Source organism: Pogoniulus pusillus, chromosome 4 (genome assembly GCF_015220805.1).
Source record: "Pogoniulus pusillus isolate bPogPus1 chromosome 4, bPogPus1.pri, whole genome shotgun sequence".
Taxonomy (NCBI): domain Eukaryota; kingdom Metazoa; phylum Chordata; class Aves; order Piciformes; family Lybiidae; genus Pogoniulus; species Pogoniulus pusillus.
The window spans coordinates 35,627,167-35,649,535 of record NC_087267.1 but is presented as its reverse complement, the minus strand read 5'-3'; the positions used below and the strand labels follow the sequence as shown (position 1 = coordinate 35,649,535).

The window sequence follows — 22,369 nt, the reverse complement described above, 5'->3', positions numbered from 1 at the left end:
TGCAGCAGAAGAATTACAACCACTTTGCCTATGACAGAAGGAAGGTCAGGCCTCGCTTTAGAGCGAGGCTCGTCTCCGTGGAATGATGCCAACCAGCTGATATTTGACCTTTAAATTCCCTAGAGTTGCCACAATTTTGAGGAAGTGGCGTTTGTCAGATGGCCAAAGAGGGTGATGAGAAGGTCAGGCTAGTGTTCAGAGGCAGCCATGGGCAGGTTGGAGGAAAATTGTCTCCTTACTGGGAAAATTGGTCTTGCTTTGTCCCTTGCCAGATGATGAGGGAGTCCACAGCTGAAAGGGCTGTGGACCAGGATGCTACCTGTGGGTGGGGCTCAGGGACAGGTGGAGAAACTAGAAGCTTGTGAAAGGAAATGTTTACAGGGAGGGAGAAGTTTGTTCTGGCTGCAGGTGAGAGGGAAAAGGGTTCTGTAGGGCCAGAAAGTACTGGGAGAGGCTCCAGGGCTCTTCACGGCATCAGACGCCAGCCCCAGGGCAAGACCTGAGGGGCTTGGCTGAGCCTGGCTGCGCCTCTTGAGCCTCTGAGGGATAGAGGGAAGGCGGCAGAGGGAAAGGAGAGAGGGAGGGAAGGTTGGAGGGAGGGATGAGGCGGTGGTAGCCCTATCCTTGGGCTGGCCGTGGGGCGGGAGGGGAGGCAGATCCTGGGGAGGGGAGGAGAAGAAGACACAGAGAGGGGATGTTGTTAAACAGTTTCTTACCGTAAGAGGGAGTTGGGACCCAGATCTTTCCAGTTAATCACACAACAAACTTAGATCATCGCAATAAAAAGCAGCTCGGCTCACTCTGCCTCCTCTAGTGACCGGTTGTGCACAGGGTCTTTCCGAGGAGCCATCTCCTCTTCTCCTCCCCGCCAGCCGCCGGGGGAGCCGTCAACACCATGTGGGCCACCCAACTCCTGCCAGCCTTGCTGCTCCATCAGCTGCTGCTGCTTCCCATCACCATCCCTGTGGCAGGTTAGTTTTTCTATCACTTCGCCAGCGACCCCCCTCCACCTCAGGGCTGCATCATTTTCCCTCTCCTTCGCTTTGCAGTGGGGAGGGTGGGTGCTCGGGGCGGTGCAGCGGGAGCACCCCCTCGCAGGTGGAGCAGGCGGGGAGACCCCGCCGCCTCCCAGCGCCTGTCATCTCCTACCTGCTCGGTGGGGCAGGCACCTCGCACCGCAGCCAGCAGCCGGGCGGGGGCTGAGGGGCTGAGGTGCGCCGGTGCCCGCCCAAGCGCCTGCCGCGCCCGGGGAGGGCTGCGGTGCGGAGCGGAGCGGAGCGGTGCGGAGCGCGCAGGGTCAGCGCGGCGGGTCGGGACAAGCGGCGCTCTGCCTGCGGCGGGGTGCCCGCGGTGTGCGGGCAGACGCGGCACCTTTGGGTGCTTTGCGGAGAGATCTCTGCTTCCCGTCGCCTCCTCCCCGGGTGAAGGTGAACTCGGGGCTTGCTCAGGACGGGGACCCCTGGAGACAGTGAAAGCGGGAGGTAGAAATCTCATCGTTGCCCATAGGTGCCCCTGGCTGTTATCAGGCTATGAACGTGTGTCACTCCTTTCCAAGCGGAAGAATTCACGTTAAATAACAGAAGTTGATAAGGAGTCCCCAAACACAAGACAATACCTTGCTGAAGGTGAATGTCCTTGCTGAAGTTCAGCAGCATGAACGTGCTATTTCCAGACTGAAATACTTGTAATTTCATTAGATGTTCCGAATGAAATCCGGGAGATTGGAGAGAGGCCGGGGCGGGGAGGGGGGGGGACGTCGGGGGGTGTGGAGTGGGGGTGGGGTAGGCAGAAACAATAAGTAATCAAGTGCTGGAAGTTCTTAAGCTGAATTTCTTTCCTGAAGTGTCCCCCTTGGACTGGATATCTGAAGAAAAAACTCTGATTCTATTGGTCCTCGGGAGACGTTTTAAAGCCAAGAAAAAAAAAACCCCAAACCAAAAAGTTTGCGAAGGTTTCTACAAACCTCTCCTTCCTTCCTTCCGGCAACATTGTGAGGGTCAGACCTTTGAACAGACAGAAACAAAAGACAGCCACAATTCGGGGGGAAATATGCAAGGAGAACGCAGAGTAACAGCAGACACACGCAGCATCCTGGGGCAAAGGATGAGGGCATCAGGCAACGTGTATGGCAAGTGATGTTGATGGCTTCAGAGACATAGCTTCATTCTCATGCAAAAACCAAAGAAACCTCCAAAAAAACCCAACCCAAACAAAACAACAACAACAAATTCCCAAAACCAAACAACCACCACCACCAAAAAAAATCTTAAAAAGATTTTAAAGTGATTTTTTTTTTTGTCTGAGTGTGCAAGTAAAAAAAAAACCCAACAAAACAAACACAGAAAGATTGGTAGCACCATGTGCAGTACAACCTGTCATTTCCCCCCTACCGTGAGAGTGTTGTTCTGTAGGATGCTGAACATCTCACCAGAGCTCCTATGCTTGTCTACTCAATGCTGACTTTGCCTTTGTGGGCATTCTTAGCAGGTGACACAGAGATGCAGCCATTATGTTACTATACTTTCTAAACTCCTTTTCCATGCACATTGCAATTTTGTTTATATGGACACAACATCTCTCTGGAAGGTGAAGATTGAAGTTGGACAGGAATTTTCTCAGATTTCCTCCCTCTTCCCCCCCCCCCCCCAAAAAAAAAAATGCTGACCTGTCAAAACTTTTCACAAAAATAATTCCTACTGAACAAAACATTTTTTTTTGTTTGTTTTGGTTGCCCAAGTCAAATGAAAGCAGTTTTCTGCGGGAGACACTCACATCAGCTTGTGCTATTTGGTGCTGAGAAACCCTCATGCGTGGCAGAAACCCATCGATTGATGGTCTAGGTTTGGGACAATAGGAAAAAAAAAGGGGGGGGGGGGGGGGTCAGAATAAATGCCCCCCAGCTTTATTCCATAGGCTAAAGATACAAAAACTGGTTTCTAGCCAAGATCATAAGAAGCTAAGCCATGTTTACTTTCTTGATAGTTAGGATGTTTTTCTTGAATGAAAGTCCTTGCTCTCCCTGACTGTTGGCTCTTAGTGTTTGTCTGTAGTTTACCCAGGCTCAATGGATATTTCATCTCTCTAATATTCCAACACAAGAGATTGAGCGACAGCCTCCACACTGCCAGTATCAGTAGGCTGATGGATAGGGTTGTACCATAACCAATGGGAGTGGATGGTTCATCTTGATGTGGATGAAAATTACATGTCCAAAACTTCAGAATTTTTCACAGAGTAGAAGTTGTTTTCTGGCCAACTTTCAAAATGACAGCTTCTTGGCAACTCTCTCTTCCTTAACTTTCCTCCCCCTCCCCCTTGAAGTTAATAAATCCTATTGTTTGCCTTATGGGCAAGGAAGATGACTTTTACCACGCACTGCCAATATGATTACCTTGCTTTTAAAAATACACATCTACAACAAAAGTGTCTGGGCTTTTATAATGTAGGCAAGGGAAAGTTGTGCCATTCCTTTCAGAAAACATTTGTTTGCTTTCTCAATACACACAATATCATTGTATGAGATGCTGACATTTTTTAAACAGGAGATTTTTAAGAAAGATTAATATTTACCTGGATATTTATTTTTATACATAAAGACAAGCTAAATGATGAAATTAGAATTTAAAAATAGGGGGGGTAAAGTCTTTTTCTAACAAGTAGCCATATTTTTTCTATTACTGTCCTGTCAAAGCTGATTTTAAATGCACTGAATGATGAGTGCTATTGCTTCTGTGAATTAGCCTTTTAGGTTTGGAGCCTCATGACCTAAATTTGGTGTGAAGATGATGTCCAGTCCAGGTTGCTGACTTATACATTTAGGTTGTGCTAATGGGTAAAGAAAAACGAGGGTGAAGAAAACACTAAGAAATCTTAATGTCAGCAAGCTGTCCACACTATCATTTTCTGAGTTACTATTTAATATATAAAAGATAAGATGGTGATTGGTGAAAGATAAATATGCAGGGTTCCTGTAGGCTGCTTGCCTAGTCAGTATCAATATCTTCTAAGTCTGTCACTTGCACCAAGAAATTAATCTGTAACTAATAACTTTATCAGAGAGTTCTCTTCCTTGCTCAGATATTATTCAGTATTCTTAGACAGTATCTTTTTAATAATGTTAATCTAGTGAAACTCAAGCTCTCTGTTTAATCAAAACAAAAAGTAGACTGGTAGAGACTGTTCTAGTGGGAGGTGTCCCTGCCTGTGGCAGGGGGTTGGAACTGGATGATCTTTGAGGTCACTTCAAACCTAGACCATTCTATGATTCTATAGTGTGAAAGAGTGAATACTAGAGAGTTATTTAATTTAAAGAGATTTTTTTTTTCTGTGAAGAGACTGTTGGCCAAGTGTGTTTATTCAAATGTGTCAGGGCTTGCTGTAGTCTGGATGATCTGAAGCCACTGCTAATGAAGATGTAGGAGTTGTGCTTAGTTCCTATAAATAACTATTGCTTAAAAAAAAAAAATAACCCCCCATAAAATCCCATCCCCATAATCGATGCATGAATGTTGTGTATTCCTGTGGTCTGCATAGCTAAGTATATTTTAAGAATTTAATATGATTTATACTTCTCCATCCCAGCTGTAGATAATCATTATACTATATACTGTCAACAAAGCGAAATGGTACTCTGCCAGTTGGAAGACTGTATTCCTTCTGTTTAATGGAATCCTTTTGGTGCTCAGTGCCAGGGGCTGCTTGTTTTGCTCTCACATGTAATACAGCACTTACCCTGCTTAACAGATTTTCTATTAATGCCATTTTCATAAGCAACATAGCAGGAGAATATAGAGTTGAAAGATACGAGATTAAAATGTTGCATAAAACTGGAAAATTGTGCACTGAAGTCAAGGAAAGGAAAGCCTCTTATTGGAGGAGCTCATCTGTCATTATTGTAATACTTCAGCTGAGGCCAGGGTTGGAAGGGAAATGTGCAGTCTCCCTTGGAGAGCATAATATCTCCCCTTTGGATCTTTATGCTGAACATTAGTTTGCCACTTAAGCATTTCAAACTTTTCCAAGGAGATTTGAAAGCAAGATAACTGGGCCTCTTGATGGGTAAAAGCTTGATGTGGGGAGGAGAGAGTTGCTGTGAACATTTTGCAGTTACTTGTACTGGATGAGTGTTGGAATTTCACTTTCTCCCTGTCAGCATTGAGGTGGGGTTGAAGGACGGAGGCTAGAAGGCAGAATGGAGGTGAGAAAGGATTGATCACCACATTTGCTTGGGAAGCATGAATAGTAGGAGAAATGGCATGATATGAGCAGTGTTTTTGCCTCCTAGTTGGGAAGTATGGCAACTACAAAGAACTAGGAGTGGGTGAGGACATTTTTGCTGTCACCTCATCTTTTGGTTTTATTTTGTCAGTGCCCCTGGAGGATAGCAGAGCTGTTCCTAAAGTGGTTAGTACCTACGTGTAAAGCATCACTTCAGCAAAGCAGAGCTGGGAACATGCTCCAGATTAGTCAGATATGTTGGCAAAATTTAGCTGCAGGAGTTTTCAATGGCTTGCAGGCCTCCACCCATGTCCTCTCTGATGAGCCCAGCCATGCCTGGCAGTCTTCAGTGCTGCTGGCCCAGCTGGAGACTGGCTGCTCCCTCTGTCTCCCCTCAGCTCCAGCTCTTCCTACACTTCCCAGTCTTGGCCAGCAGCACTACTTTTATGTATACAACATGCAGCAAGGTTTTCTTTACTCCTCCCAAGGGCTGTTTATCTGCCCTCAGCAGCCTGAATCTCTTTGTTTTGCCCAAATCCTTTCCCTACCTGCTTGGGGTTTTCATTTTATCCCCTACTTCCTACTGGGTGTCCTCAGTGGTGGCTGAGACCCCATTTCAAAGAGCACAACATACTGGGTGCTTTGGTGGAGGCAACGAATGCTCATTGTGATTGTGAAATGAAATGTGAGAAGGTGAGGATTTAATTCTTGTGCAAAATGCATAAGAAGACAAATCTCAGAAGAGAAAATCCTCTCAGTAATTTAACCAGAGGTAAGCAAGTCAGAGTATGAACTGCAGAACATTTGTTTCTGTCAATGGGTCCCAGCATCCTGCTAAGCAGATAACCTTTTCTTGGAAGAAAAAGTGCTGTTCTTTTGCATCTGCCATCCATTTTTAGACTATACTATCAGTTGTTAGCATTATCCTTAGCTTCTTGAGCTTTCATGCTGACTACAGGAGAGGGTTACAAAGGCAGGATTTAGCATAAACACAAAGTTGGGTTCCAAGTAGCATGGCAATATTTGAGGCTGCTAACAAGGGGTATGCGTGCGTGGGGGCGTGTGGGTGAGTGGTAATATGCAATGTAAAGCCAAAAAGAAATATCTTCTTGATTTCCTGAAACTGCTCAACAGCTAAGCAGAAAGCCAATGGAAAAATAAGGAAAAAATTATCTCTAAATTATATATATCTATATTTCAAACTGCTTTCTAAAAAATGTAGATTTTATTTTCTCCCCACGATGACTCTTTTTGCTAAGAAAATAAATTCCAGAAGTAATCACATCATCCTCCAGATATCTTTCTGAGAAGCTGTTTAATTGTGACAAGTTAGAGGTGCCTCCATGGACAGCTGGTTTTGTTTTGGTGGATTTCCATCTATACAGTTGACTGCAGTTTTTATGGGTATGGTTGGTAAACTTCTTTCACACCAAATTAGTGTCTTACATAAATTAACCACAATAAACTTAATCTGGCAGCTGAGTCTATTCAATCTACAAAGTTTGTTTCTTGGGCACATTTTAGAATTGTTTCACCTTCTCACTATGTTTGCCTTTCTTGACTTTTTTTTTGTCCCCAAATAAGAAGTCATTTGGAAGAGATTTTCATTTTAGTCAAGAATTTGGATATTTCTGGTACTGAAACAGGCATAAGGAGAAGTAAATGAAAGTAAGTTAAAAGTAAATTGACAGTGCTCAGCATTATTTCTTTTTATCATAGTAACTCTGTTAGGACATGGTTCAAGAAAGAAAATTGTCTTGAATTTAATCATAGAATCATAGAATCAACCAGGTTGGAAGAGACCTCCAAGATCATCCAGTCCAACCTAGCACCCAGCTCTAGCCAGTCAACTACACCAGGGCACCAAGTGCCTCATCCAGTCTTCTCTTGAACACCTCCAGGGACAGTGACTCCACCACCTCCCTGGGAAGCCCATTCCAATACCAATCACTTCCTCCTGACACCCAGCCTATACCTCCCCCAGCACAACTTGAGACTGTGTCCCCTTGTTCTATTGCTGGTTGCCTGGGAGAAGAGACCAACCCCCACCTGGCTACAATGCCCCTTCAGGTAGTTGTAGACAGCAATGAGGTCACCCCTGAGCCTCCTCTTCTCTAGACTGAACAACCCCAGCTCCCTCAGCCTCTCCTCATAGGGTTTGTGTTCCAGGCCCCTCACCAGCTTTGTCTCCCTTCTCTGGACACGATTCAGGATCTCATCATCTCTCTTGAATTGGGGAGCCCAGAACTGGACACAGTACTCAACTTGTGGCTTGACCAGCATTGAATTCAGGGGAGGAATAACCTCCCTCATTCTATTGGCTATACTGTTCCTGATCCAGGCCAGATTGCTATTGGTTCTCTTGGCCACCTGGGCACACTCTTGGCTCATGTTCAGCCTACTATTTACCAATACCCCCAGGTCCCTTTCTTCCTTGCTGCTCTCCAGCCACTCAGTCCCCAGCCTGTAGCGCTCCTTGGGGTTGTTGTGGCCAAAGTGCAGAACCCTGCACTTGGCCTTGTTAAATCTCATCCCAGAATTTATTTGTTTAAGAAATACTTCCTAACTATTCACATAGATAGCAATCCTTTGATGAGCCTATTAATGATTTTAGTGTCAACATTAACCTCTGACATATATATATATATTTTTTTTCTGTTAGTGTGACCATACTGTTAACTTAAGCATGTAGTGTCTGAAATCACTTAGTAACATCTACTTCCACCATCTGGTCAAGTTTTGGCTTTGTGTTGGTTTTTTTTGCTTTGTTTTTTTTCTTAGCAAATCCAGTATATTTATGCTGTCAAAGAGGGTCCTGCACCAACATGAATCTACTCTTGATGTTTTATTTCCTTTGAAAAGCATTGCCTTGAAAATACTTCACTGAATTTGAATTATTCCTAGAACCATGTTTTCTGGGCAAGTTAAACACCTCCTTGCATTTATATGCTGTTTTTTATAACAAGCATGTTGAGAACTGTTGTTTTATTTCAAATTCTACTTATTGATTTTTCTGTCACACAAGCTTTGTCAAATGCAATTTTATGTGTTTAAACATGCTTTATTTTTCATTTTCATCATAAATTGTCACTGTTTATACTGAGATACACATTCAGCTTTGATATCACTCTGTCCAGTTCTGGGCCACTCAATTCAGGAGAGATGTTGAGATACTGGAACGTGTCCAGAGAAGGGCAGCAAAGCTGATGAAAGGCCTGAACACAAACCCTATGAGGAGAGGCTGAGGGAGCTGGGGGTGTTTAGCCTGGAGAAGAGGAGGCTCAGGGGTGACTTCATTGCTGTCTACAACTACCTGAAGGAAGGTTGTAGCCAGGTGGGAGTTGGTCTCTTCTGCCAGGCAACCAGCAACATAACAAGGGAACACAGTCCCAAGTTGTGCTGAGGGAAGTATAGGCTGGATGTTAGGAGGAAGTTCTTCCCAGAGAGAGTGATTTGCCATTAGAATGGGCTGCCCAGGGAGGTGGTGGAGTCACTGTCCCTGAAGGTGTTGAAGCAAAGCCTGGATGAGGCACTTAGTGCCATGGTCTAGTTGACTGGCTAGGGCTGGGTGCTAGGTTGGACTGGATGATCTTGGAGGTCTCTTCCAACCTGGTTGATTCTATGATTCTATAATCTCTTACAAAAAGTGTTGTTTGACACTGTGATAATCCATGGTTTCACAGATATTTGCTTTGTACATTTTATTGGGATCTAGCATTTGTTTCTTTCTTCATTTTCTATTCAGACAGGAATACATTTGCTTGGGAGTTACCATGCAGTTTTTGCCTTGCATGGTGTTCACTGATAATACATTTGCTGTTTGTTGTGTTGAACTCTACTTTCATAGAGTTATAGAATGGTTTGGGTTAAAAGGGGCCTCCAAAGGTCATCTAATCCAGCGTCCCTGCAGTAAGCAGGGACATCCTCCACTAGATCAGGTTGCTCAGAGCTTTGTCAAGCCTCATCTTGAATATCTTCAGGGATGGGGCTTCAACTACCTCCCTGAACAACTTGTTCCAGTGTTCCAGTACCCTCAAGCTAAGGAACTTGTTCCAATCTAAATCTCCACTTCTCTCATTCCAAGCCATTGCCCTTCATCCTATCACTGCAGGCCTTTGGAAACAGCCCCTCTGCAGCCTCCTTGCAGACTCCCTTCAGATACTGGAAGGCTGGTATTAGGTCTCCCCAGAGCCTTCTCTTCTCCAGGCTGAACAACCCCAGCTCCCTCAGCCTGTCCTCATAGTAGAGCTGTTCCAGCTCCCCCATCATTCCCTTGACTTTTCTTTGGACCCACTCCATCAGGTCCATGTCCTTCCTGTGTTAAGTACTTCAGATGAGATCTCACCAGAGCAGGGTAAAGTAGCAGAATCATCTCTCTCAATCTATTGAATGCTTTTAATGTTGAGCATTTTTTTTTTTTTTCCTGAAAGTCTTTCATATGATGACAAATTTCTGTTTTCTCACACCCTTCTTTCCAAGCCTTAAATCACATGAATTACAGCTTTTTTGGTTTTTGTTTTAGTGTGGTTTTTTTTCTTCCTAGCTCATTGGGGAAATCCAGTTTACTCTGGCTTGCAGTGATGATTGTTTGCAAAATTAAGTTAATAACTGATCTCATTTTGACATTCTGACCTGGTTATCAATTTTAATGCATATAATTCCATCTTTAATTAGTCCATCTGTTAAGTGCTCAAGGTCAAATGAGTTCATTTATTAAAACCGTGATGCAAAATATTAAAGAGAGATCTAAAATACTGATTGATAATACTGATTGATACTAAAGAAAACAATTATGCCTGTTTCATATTTCTGAAATAGCTATGTTAATTTATATGACCATTTTTCTTCTCTGAAATATATTTTGGATCTTCCTCTTATCCTCCTACAGCATGGAGACAAATTCTCCTCTGTTTTTTTTTTTTCAACCCAATGACATTTTATTTTGGATTTTTTTTTTTTTGCACTATTCAGAAGGATTTGAGTTGATTCCTGCAGTTCTCTGACATAATTTACCATCCTGAGGAATTTAGACATCTTTAATATCTTTTTTTATCCCAAAGACTTAGTTGAACTCAGGTAGTGTCAAGCAGTGGTGATGCTATGTGGCTGTCTATACATCTTTCAAATCTGAAAATTTAAAAGGGTGGGGTTTTTTTTTCCACTCCACAGTAGGAAGATCTGCATATCCAACTTACTTACATTAGTTAATGAAAGTAGGGAAAAAATGATTTTGATCAGTCCAATTCTGAAGTCTGGCAAGTGTAAACAAATAAGGAAAATCAATCTCTTTACTTAAACACTAAACCTTTAATTTAGATGTATTTATCTTCTCATTTGGAAAATTTGGTGTTGAATTTTGATATCTTTTTTTTTCTATAATATTAAGTGGGATGCAAAACTGGAATAAAACAAAAGGAATGAAGCTCTCTCACATCACAAAACTTCACTCTATGCGTTCCATAGACTACAGGGAAACTTGGAATCCTTGCAAGCTGACATACTGAATGCATCATAGCTCCTGTTTAATAGAAGACTCTTAGACTCTATGACAAGTCCATAAAAGCAGATTTTTCAAGGGGAGACAGAATGTTACAGTTGTACTTTGTAAGACTGTAAGTCTGAAGAGTAAATATACATCTGTATTAGAAAAAGATGGACTGGTGAAGTAAGGAGAAAGGGATTACCAATGAGGTGAAGTCAGATAACTTCATTGTACAGTTTTGCTGTAGACAATGAAAGTAGTGGTTTGATCTCATTATAAAGGACAAAGGTGATCTTTAGGCCTGTTGACATCCTGTATGCTATTTTCATTACCACAACAAAGGCATGTTGGCTATATTAGTTTTCTGCTACTAAAAGTTAATGCACAACTAAATTCTTTCTGTGGTCAAACTAAGAATTGAGAGTCTGAAACCTAACTTGCTTAAGCATTTGAACTCTCAATGGCTTGAAACTACAATTGTACTTAATATCTTGACTCTTGACTATAGCTTGACATCAGACCTATTGTTTTCTGCAAGGTGTGAATTTTTAACTGAGATTGTAGAACATAATCAGGTAGTTTCAGGGCTGAATACTGTGGTGCTGGGGAACCCAAAGCCCTTTTTGATGCAGGGAACAGGCCAGAAGAAAAAAAAATTGAATTACTTTGCTGCCACTTTCCCTTTAGCCCAATGATTAGGAAATATTTTCAGAATGGGTGAGATATGAATACAAACATTTTTACTGAATCAATCTTATTTCTCATGTTAGTTGAGAAAGTATTTCCCTTTCTGGTACTGAATATTGTGGCATCCCTTACTCTCACTGCTTGGTGTTTTTCTGATTCTGTTTTGTATAAATAGAAATAAACCCGTAGTTAAGTATGTTCTAGAATATAGGTATTGCAACCTTCTATTGAATTTTCTCATTAAAATGCCATAGAATTGCAATTTTCATTGTCTCTAATTATTAATTTACCACGGACAGGAACTACTCCAAGAAAAGGTGGTACTGAAAATCTAGATGCTAGATGCTGTGTAGTTTGAGCAGTCTCAGTTAATGCTTCATAGCTGAGAAAATTATCAGAAACCTCATATAAAAATGTAGTAAGGCAGCCTACAGTTGAGTTCTTATAGCCCTCAGGTTGATGACTTTCATTTTTGTGAGGAACTTTTTTTCTTTAGTAAATATCTATTTCAACAAAATAGAAAAGCTCCATCAGAGAGACTGTGGAAATCCCAAATGCAATTGTAGAGTACCTGTCCAAAGCTACATCCTGCAGTTGCGGTAGTTTCAGATTCCTTGGACATTGAGTGAACTCTTCTTTTTCTGCTTAGCCAAGGTTGCTATCGTGTTAGGAAATAAAAAGTGTCAACCCTCTCACCTTTTTGAGGAATGCCTTGGAGTTGACTGAAGAAATATTTTTAGTTAGTGGCTGTTTCTATTGAAGAAAAAAAATGTTTATTCATATTTCCCTAGATTCTTGTGCAATTGAGTCAGCAGCTATTATTTTCAAGTTTAGGTGGAATGCCAGACTTCCTTAGTAACACAGTCTTCAACTAGAAGAAACATTAGAGGATTTGCTACACACACAAAAAAAAATCCCAAGATTCTGGTTAATCAGAGTTTAGGAAACTGGAATGAATGGCAATCACAAATTAGGAACACTAGTTAAAGCATATAGTATGAAAACCTTTAATGTAGAATATTTCTAGGGCATTATTTGATTTGAGATTTTAATAGCAAAGGCACCTAATTTGAAGTTAAAAGGCTCAATTATTTTTATTGATTGTGTTAGATTTGTAAAAGTAATGTTTTGTATTACTCTGATGGTTCTAACAGTCACACCACAGATGCATTTGGCCCTTTGCCTTTTGGATTATAGGCAAGTCGTAGAATGCTGTTGTTTGAAAGCTAAAGTAAATCAGACTGTTATGAATAGCTAAATGCAGAATCAAACCCATAATCCTCTTTGGACGACTGCTAGGAAAGCACAAACCACAGAACTATGAACCATGTTTTTTTTTCAGGCAGAACACAATTTCTTGATTTTTAAAATCATATTCTTGCATGTTATCTGGTGAGCTTAAGAAGCTGTTATAATTGGGAATTAAGATAATGATACTTATCAGTAGATGGGAAATATTATCAGCAGGAACAGAAAGAGACTACTTTGATATTTCTGTACAAATTCTTACCTCCATTTGGATGAGGCAACATGGAACTAAGAAGTATGTCTTGTAAGATAATAGATTGAGAAATTTGCCACAAAAGCTTTTATAGAAGACTTGTTTTGCTGTGGTTGTCTTAAAGGGCAGACATAATCCTTTCTGTAGCACTGTGGCTCTATCACAAGTACAGCAAAAAATAAATCAGTGTAGACACAGTGGTTTCCTGTAACAGGGTTTTGACAGTTAAGGCAAAAGTGTCCTCATAGCATTTCCCTAAACATAATGATCACATTCCTGAAGATATTCAAGGTCAGGCTCAACAAGTCTCTGAACAGCCTGCTCTAGTGGAGATGCCCCTGCTGACTGCAGGGAGAGTTGGACTAGATGACCTATGAAGATCCTTTCCAACCCAAACCATTCTATGATTGTGCCGGGGGAAGTACAGGCTGGATGTTAGGCGGAAGTTCTTCCCAGAGAGAGTGATTTGCCATTGGAGTGGGCTGCCCAGGGAGGTGGTGGAGTCACCATCCCTGGAGGTGTTCAGCAAAAGCCTGGATGAGGCACTTAGTGCCATGGTCTAGTTGATTGGATAGGGCTGGGTGCTAGGTTGAACTGGATGATATTGGAGGTCTCTTCCAACCTGGTTGATTCTATGGTTCTGTGATTCATTTAGTGTGCATGTACACTAAACAACTCTAAGACTGAAAATGCTTAAGAGAACTGATATGAGTCTCTAACACAGCACTAAAATGATTAGCATCTGGTCATTCAATCAAAAAAAGATCCTTCATATAATAATAACATGGATTCGGGGGTCGTGTTCTGTTTTTTTCCCCAAAATGTTTGTAGTTGCAATAAAATTGTGATCTATTAGGTAAAAGGAAATAGCATAGAATCACAGAAATCATGGAATCAATCAACTTGGAAGAGACCTCCAAGATCATCCAGTCCAACCTATCATCCAGCCCTATCCAATCAACTAGACCATGGCACTAAATGAAGTGCAATAGCTCATCAGCAGTTCAAAAAGATGGAGAGTAGGACAAGATGAAGATTATTTTCTAGGGACATCACAGCAGAGATATGCTACTCCTTTGAATTTCTTTCTCTTTTTGGTTTGGTTTTTTTTGAGCCTGAAGCCTGACAAACTCGCACTTGAACGTGTTTGGTGTATTTTTAGGTGTCTTAAGGATAATTCACAAGTGAGAAGTGTGATTGACTTGAATCCAGTAAAAATGTGAGCTTACTTATTGATCAGGATGGAAGTTCTGCAAAGAGGACACCCTTCAAGCCCTCTTTGGCTTTCCAATATGTGGAGTTGTCAGTAAGTCACTCTGAGTCTCCACTGCCTCCATTTACAGTTATTCTGAGCTTCTGCACAGAGTACACCAAGCAAAAGTTAACTAACTTAAGCACACTCTGCAATTGCACGAGGAATTCTCTATTCAGGGTAACAAAACACTTTTTGGAGGTTTCACAGATTTGGAAAAAACTCTGGCTTAATTTAATAAATTGCTCCTGAGTATTCATGTTCTGTCATTGTTGGAGATTGTTGTGGAGGCAGGGAATTAATGCGGCCGAGTCAGGAATTTTATAGAAAAATAGAGTTATTTTATTCTCCCAAAAACTCGCCTGTTGGAGAAATTCTTGTTAGCAGAGCACACAAGAATTGATAAACATGAGCAACCCGTGCTGGGAATGTCCTTGAATCCATCTTGGGAGTTTAGATAGCAGGCACAGGGTAGCTTCCCCCCACATGCAGCTGCAGGGGGTGGAGTGCAGCTGCAGGTGGGCAGAGTTTAGCCAGCCCCAGAGGCTGACCCTCAGATTGTTATGGTATGCTGACCTATTGATGCCTTACAAGTAGCTCTGGACCCTCTGACTGTAACCAATCTTGGTGGAGCAGCCTCTTGCTAGAATGCATATAAGTCACTGCATCACGGAAATAAAGTGGATTTGACCATCTAACCATATTGGTGAACAAAGAGTCATCTTCCCATAGCTCTCCACCAAATGGTTTTTCCAACACCTGCCCCCAAAACTATATACAGAAATTAATTTAGTTTTAATTAGCAGATTCAGTTGATTGAGAAGATCTACAAGGATACCATAGGTAGATTTGACTATTTTGGAAGTCAGAAGTTGGAAAAGGCCGAGCTATTCAATATAGCATCCCCCACTATGAATCAGGCTGAGCCAAAGTTACTCACAGGTGAGCCAGGCTGGCTGAAAGAAGGGCGGTCCAGCTGCTTGTCCCCTAGCTCTCTTTCAGAGGCTGGCTGAGGGTCATTAAGGCCTATTGAGCCTGCATAAATGATGCTTAAAGTGGAAACCCTCCAAAGCAGAGATGGCCCTGTCCCTCAGGAGCTTGTCCTTTGGAGCACCAGGGGACTCTTTCTTGCAGAATCTATCCAGGATGGGGGGAGAACTCGAAGACAAGAACCCCAAGGCAGGAAGTCCCCCAATATTTATACTCTTCCTAGACAAAGAGCAGAGTTAGCACTGCCTGGGCACAAAGAGCACAGCCAATGCCCAGCCCGATCCTAGAGGGCACTGCACGGGCACCCCTCATGCCAGAAGGGCCCCTTGCTGCCCCCCTTCACACCTGCAGGGCAAGGGGGCAAACAGGTCTCTTTGCGCCTTTCCTCTTCCATTCAAACCATAGAGGGAGAGGAATTTAGGGGTATACAGGACTCCAGGACACAGATTCTCTAGAGAAAAAGTAAAAGACAGCTGTAAGAACAGTTATATGGAAAAAAAGTTATTGAAAACCCTATTATCTACTTTGTAAATGAAGGACAGATTCATGCACCTAAGCTTATCTGGATTAGCCATCTATCTGGAACCAGTGAGTGAAACAGGAGGAATGGATCCAAATGGCAATTTGTCCTTCCTATGTTACTCATCTCTCAAAATAAGGAGAATCACTCTCTAGAGATGCTCTTCTTCCCTCATTGACAGTGGAGCAGCCTATGTTGTAAAACTCGTTTCTATGGAAAAAAAAAAGTCAAAACATATATTTATAGTTGGGAAATGGTGTATTTTTCTTGCAAAAATCAAAGGTTTTTTCTCTTGTGCTTTCATCAAACATCTCCAGTCAATCTTCTGTGCCTCATTTTACAGTCTTTCTCCTCTGAGCCTTTCAACAGAGTCCTGGAAATCTGATCAGCATGCTCCTTTTTTTTTTGTAGGTATCTGCAGCAGACTGTTTCTGTGCTATGGCTTCTGCTTCCCTTCATGCTCTTTTCTGTAGGCTAACAACTCTAATTAGGTCACATCTAAACCAGACACAACACTCACACAAAGTCTTCACTGTGGTAGAGGGAGGAGAAATGGTTATTCTCTGTCACTTCCAGGTTCCACTTCTTTTCACAAGTTCACAGTATCACAGTATCATCAGGGTTGGAAGAGACCTCACAGATCATCAAGTCCAACCCTTTACCACAGAGCTCAAGGCTAGACCATGGCACCAAGTGCCACATCCAATCTTGCCTTGAACAGCTCCAGGGACGGCGACTCCACCAAGTTGTGATAGAAAGTTTACTGTTTTAAGGCCAGATTATCACAGTCAAGTTGTGATCCTCTACAACATTTGCATCCTTTTCCTTCTGATTATATATATACTTTGTCTGTCCAAAATAGACCTTTGTTCCTCTTTTTTTCTTTTACCCACTTGAGTTTTTCATGAAAATAGTGTATGGATCTCAGACATTTTGGGGGTTCTGAAATTATATATATATTTACAAAGGTTGACAATTTCCTTTTACCCTTTTCTAGCATCCTTGCATTCATCCTAGTATTCAAATCTTTATTTGAAATTAATTTTGCCATACTTCCTACCATTGCTATTTTAAGAATGGAGATTACTAACCAAAACAATAAAACATACTCAAGTATCTGCTGGTACCTTATTTTTTGGTGAATTTCTCTATGCTTCACATACCAATGTGCCTACAATGCCTAATAAACGTTATTCATATCTAATGCCATATTTAGTGTCAGTGCTCTACTTTACATACTTTACAGTGTTGTGGTTTTATTGTTGTTTGTTTGGTTGGGTTTTTTTCCCCTCTTTTTTGCTCTTTCTTAGAGGCTAAAGGAAGAAGGAGAAATCCTCTTCACGACTTCAAAAAAACAGGAGAGTTGATGCTTATTAAAGTAAACAAAACACTGGAAGTAAAAACCAAGCTGTTAAATACCACTGAGCAATGTGCCAAGAGATGCAGTAGGAACAAAGGCCTTTCATTTACTTGCAAGTAAGTTATGACTCCTTTTTTTTGTGGGGGGGGGCTTCTTTTTGTTTTGGTTTGGTTTTCCAAATGAAAGCTGTAAAACACTCTTTTATTGCAGTTCTCTCTGCAGTTTTCATCAGTGGTAGTTGGTAGAGAGGGCATCTAAAAGACTGCTCTTTGATTTCCAAGATCTTGTTCTACCTGAAGAGTGGGCAAAGCCTTTTCAGAAGCTTTATCTGAGCTGTTTTGTCTTCTTAGCTTGTCCAATCTGTAATCTTTTCCATAACAGCTGAAAAAAAATGGATGTGTTAAGATGTAGATGACTGCACTGTAGTGTTCAGTGAGCATTTCTGAGATTTTTATGTCTCTTATAAAATGGTTATTGTCACACATCACAGCTGCAGTATTTCAGCACCACTTCAGACCATATTCTGTCTTCATTCTTTGCACATTATTCCTGCTGAAGTCAATGGGAGCCTCACACATGGAGCACAGATACATGCACTTCTGGAGTTCACTGGCAAGTACTATGAAGCTGATACAATGGAATCAAACTGCACAATCGCTACAAGTATATGATATTCTTCAGCATCTGCTGTCTCTTAGAAACACATCATACAGTTAATTGCTTGTCTGCCCTGAACATATTCTCTACTATTTTTTGAACAAATCACTATTATTCTTCCCATGTATTAGACTTAAATGATCCCCCTGGCCTCTCTTAGTCTAGACCGTTAGCAGTAAATGAGAGGACATGAGTGCAGGAATATCTTGGAGAGAAGGGATGACCCAGTACTGATTGGTACTGGGCTAACTATGAGCCTGATATTGGCACATAAAAAAGTTTTCACAACTGCTACAAATGGAAGCCAGATCAAATATGATAACAAAAGCTCTTCCTTGGCAGAAAAGGTCCTTGACTGTATAATTTAATTGCCTGTTCAGGCCTTTAATTGCCTGAGAATGTGTTATAATGTCTAATTTTTATTGTTTTGTACTTTGATTATTTATATATGTAAACAATGAGCAGAGTTTACTTAGTTCTGTTAGAAAATATTTTCCAGACACTAATATTTTTCACATGGTACAAGCTACTCCTTTTCCTACTGGCAGAGCTTCCACAGATATCATTGCCAAGTGGATCAGGTTGTATTCAACCAAGCAACATATCCTTGAGTTCTGAGGGTCAGCAGCATGATGTAGTGTAAAATTAGATTTCACAGTATTAAAAAGTTCTGAATTGTGTCAAGCAAGCAACAATTCTCTATTTCAACAGCTGCTTAGAACAATTGTCTGAAGCTAGATGTAGCTGCTGTGGATGATATGTTATGTGTGCTGAAAATAAGAAGTAAGTTAATGTATTTGTTGATTCTGTTTTACACAACCAATGATCTACAATCTCCCTGAATTTTTAAAGCTTCTTCATTTCTGAAGAAATGTTTTCTACTGGGAAAGTGTCTTGCATTCATTAAAGGGAAAATTCTCCCTGCCTAATCACTCAGTAAAACAACACAGAGCCATGAGGGACTTTGAGAACAGAGCTGGGAAGAGTCCTGCTCACAGATAGTATAATTGCAATCAGTCATGCAATTATTTTGCACTGAAGATGAAAAAGAATTACAAATCTGACAACACATGCTCTGAATTTCAGTTTTCCCTAACATATTTTTTATCAAGGAATGCTAGTAGCAGAGATGTACACTGTTAGGTCTTGCCTGTGCTACCACTATGAAGAGGAGCAGGAAGGCTTTTCTGTATCTGGGAACGTTCTTGTGGCTTCCCATCTGGCCCCAGATGAGTCCTATTGTAGTGTGCACAGTTCTTTGATGTTACTGTAAACACATATTTGACATGTGTTCCCTTTTAAAGGAACTAATTCTTTCCAATGCTCCCCTTTTATTCCTAGGGTCCCCAGTCTTTAACTTGATACCAGCATATGGTCACTGCAAGGTGAAATTTGTTGCTAGTTTATATTAAAACCAATTATTTTATTGGCTACTGTGGGAACATTTTAGAATAAAGAGAGAAGTTAGCATAAAATGTCTTCTTTGCAATACAAACTTTGAGTTTTCTTTGTTTATTGACATTGTCATGTCTTGATTCTGATACTCCACACCCACGTAGATGTCTTCTGTTCCTGAGTCACAAGACTGATTTGATTTTTTTTAAAATAAACATTCAATTTAAGTATTAAGATCAGATAAAATAGAAATATTTTTTGATGTAATTGTGCCAATAGCCCTGGAAGGTGCAACACCTGAATCTGTGCCCTGTGCGGCACACAAGCAGGAAGAGGGTTAGGTTTCTTTTCTGCCAGAAAATGGTAAGTAGCATCTCACAGGTACCACGAGCTTACAAAGGGTCAGCCACTCCTTATTTTCTGGAGAGAGAAATAAAACAAACAAACAAAATCTCAACACCAACAGCCCCCTCCCAAAAAGACCACAATCAACCAACTAAACAAAAACAACCTCAAAATAAACATACAAACAAACACCCCCAAAAACTCAAGACAACTTCAATTTACTTACAAAATTCTGTATCTCTGGCAAGTAAATTTTTAGCATTATATTTGGTAATCATTAACCCTTACTGTTTTTAACTCTGGCACATTTTTGCTGGAGCTAACATATATCACTTCTCAGAGTGGACCATTATTCTTCTCTCTTGTTGACATACTTGTCTAGATCTTGATAATTTCCAATGGAGTCAGAAGATTTTAACCTTGATTTCTTTCTTCTTCATGGCACTACTCTTAACCCCCATCCCCCATCAAATTCCTGCTTAGATGCACTTACCTTGTCTTTTTGACTTAGTAACTCTCTGTTCTTAACTCTAAATCACTCTTTTTTCTGCCTCCTCTATCAGCTCTGTTAACCTGCTGCTGAGCTGTTGTTATTCCCTTGTTTCACCATCGTTTGCAGTCCATTACTCCCACTGTTTTCCTTCAGTCATCCTTGCAGTTTCCCTCACTACATTTCTTATGGATGAGAAAAGATAATATAGTTACAATTTTATTTGCTATGCAGATGATTTTTGCAGGCATGTCACTTCCTTAACTGCAAAGCCATTCCTGTCTTATCGTCTGCTATCTGCTTAATTTCTGCAGTGTTTTTGCAGTTACACAGAAAAGGATTCTAATATAGACCACAGGGTTTCAGTGTCTGATCAGAAAATCTACTGACTATCTCAGTACAAACGGTGACAACAGAAATTGTTGTGATCGGCAGTATCAGTAGAAGGCAGCCCAGGAATTTGCTTTAATATGTTGACTTTGGAAGTGTAAAAACCCTCCAGATTTGTGTCCAAGAAAAGATTGTTAGAAACTTTTTTGTGCAGAAGTGGCTGAAGCCAAACTGGAAAGAAACCAAAAGGCAACTGAAAGGCAAAAGCTGAAGGAAATGTTTGTAAACAGTGCACTCTGCATTCTCACTTTAGAAGGGAGAAGGAGGAAAAAAGAATAATGTAATTGGAAAGGCAGAAAAGGTCAAGGATATTTTTGTGAAGATGGAGATAGAGGCACTTGGATATACTCATATTTGAGAATCAGCCAGGAGAGAACAGAAGGCTGAGCAAGGGCACAAGGATGAAGGTTAGCAGGTTGGAAACATTTGGAGTCAACAGAGTAGAGAGAGCAGTTGGATGAAAAATCTGTTTGGTGATGGAAACGATAATGAAGAGGATGTTTGAAAGAGAGGAGTGGGGAGGTTGGATAGAATCTTGTAATATTTTTAACTGAAGTCAGGAAGATTTCACACAGAAAAACTTCTATGATGAATTAAATGAAGATGGAAGAGTTTTGAGTTAAGGGATGCAGCATGCAGGAATATGGCATGGCTGAAGCTTAGGAAATGTATGGATGAAGTGTAGGAAATCTGCATATGCTGGATAACATCAGTAGCGTTAAAACGCGTTCTCAGGTCAGAATAAAATACATGAGAAGGTTTGGGATGACTGACAGAAGGACAAGTGCAGAGTCCTGCATCTAGTGAGAAAAAACACCAGGTACCAGTATAGACTAGGGGTCATCCTGCAGAAAAGCAGCTCCAGGGAGAAAGACCTTGGAGTTCTAGTGGACAGGAAGTTCTCCATGGGGCAGCAATGTGCCTCTTGTGGCTAAGAGGGTCAATGGCATCCCAGGATGGATAAAGAAAAATGTGCATCAGGTCTAGGGAAGCACTAGAGACTTTCAAAACCAGCATGGATGTGTTCCTGTGGGACCTGCCCTAGGTGATCCTGCTTTGGCAGGGGGATTGGACTCAATGATCTCTGGGCATCCCTTCCAACCCCTAACACTCTGCAATTCTGTGAAACGTAGGCTTCATGATGGGCCAAAGACAATAGGATCATATCAGTGATTTGTTATCTGTTTCTAAGGAGAAATTAAGAGGGAAAAAAAGTCTTGGGTTTTTGTTGTTGTTTGTTTTCTGGAGGGAGAAGAGGGCTTTTGGGTTTTGTGTCATGTTTTTTGGGCGTGTTTTTTGTTGTTTATTTATTTATTTATTTATTTATTCTTATTGCAATAACTATTTCTCCCATGTAGGCAGCAATTATGTTTCAAAAATACTTTAAAACATTGTACCTACACTGAAGGGATTTTCTTTCAAAAGAAAGAAGGAAAAAGATCTGCACATTTCATTTAAAATATTCAAAGTATTTTTACTCTTCTGACTTTTGCTTCTCTTCCTTGTCCCACAGGGACAAGGAAGTTTAGCATATGTTGTAGTCTATCCTTGAAAGCAGTGAAAGAAAGAAAGAAAGAAAGAAAGAAAGAAAGAAAGAAAGAAAGAAAGAAAGAAAGAAAGAAAGAAAGAAAGAAAGAAAGAAAGAAAGAAAGAAAGAAGAAGAAGAAGAAGGAAGGAAGAAGGAAGGAAGGAAGGAAGGAAGGAAGGAAGGAAGGAAGGAAGGAAGGAAGGAAGGAAGGAAGGAAGGAAGGAAGGAAGGAAGGAAGGAAGGAAGGAAGGAAGGAAGGAAGGAAGGAAGGAAGGAGAAAGAAAAAAGAAAGAGAAAAGAGAGAAAGAGAGAAAGAGAGAAAGAGAGAGAGAAAGAAAGAAAGAAAGAAAGAAAGAAAGAAAGAAAGAAAGAAAGAAAGAAAGAAAGAAAGAGAGAAAGAGAGAAAGAGAGAAAGAGAGAAAGAGAGAAAGAGAGAAAGAAAGAAAGAAAGAAAGAAAGAAAGAAAGAAAGAAAGAAAGAAAGAAAGAAAGAAAGAAAGAAAGAAAGAAAGAAAGAAAGAGAAGGAAGGGAAGGAAGGAAGGAAGGAAGGAAGGA

The 22,369-nt window shown here is 41.0% G+C and overlaps 1 protein-coding gene across 1 annotated transcript in view; it reads left to right on the top strand.

Annotated features, from left to right (window-relative positions):
• The first annotated feature begins 695 nt into the window (after nt 1-695).
• Nucleotides 696-22,369, top strand: part of HGF (hepatocyte growth factor) — a 67,397-nt gene continuing 45,723 nt past the window's right edge. Inside the window, exons 1-2 of the mRNA XM_064142566.1 lie at nt 696-971; nt 16,960-17,125. Of these exons, the coding sequence (XP_063998636.1) occupies nt 896-971; nt 16,960-17,125 (242 nt within the window). The 5' untranslated portion in view covers nt 696-895. The remainder of the gene's footprint in view (nt 972-16,959; nt 17,126-22,369) is intronic.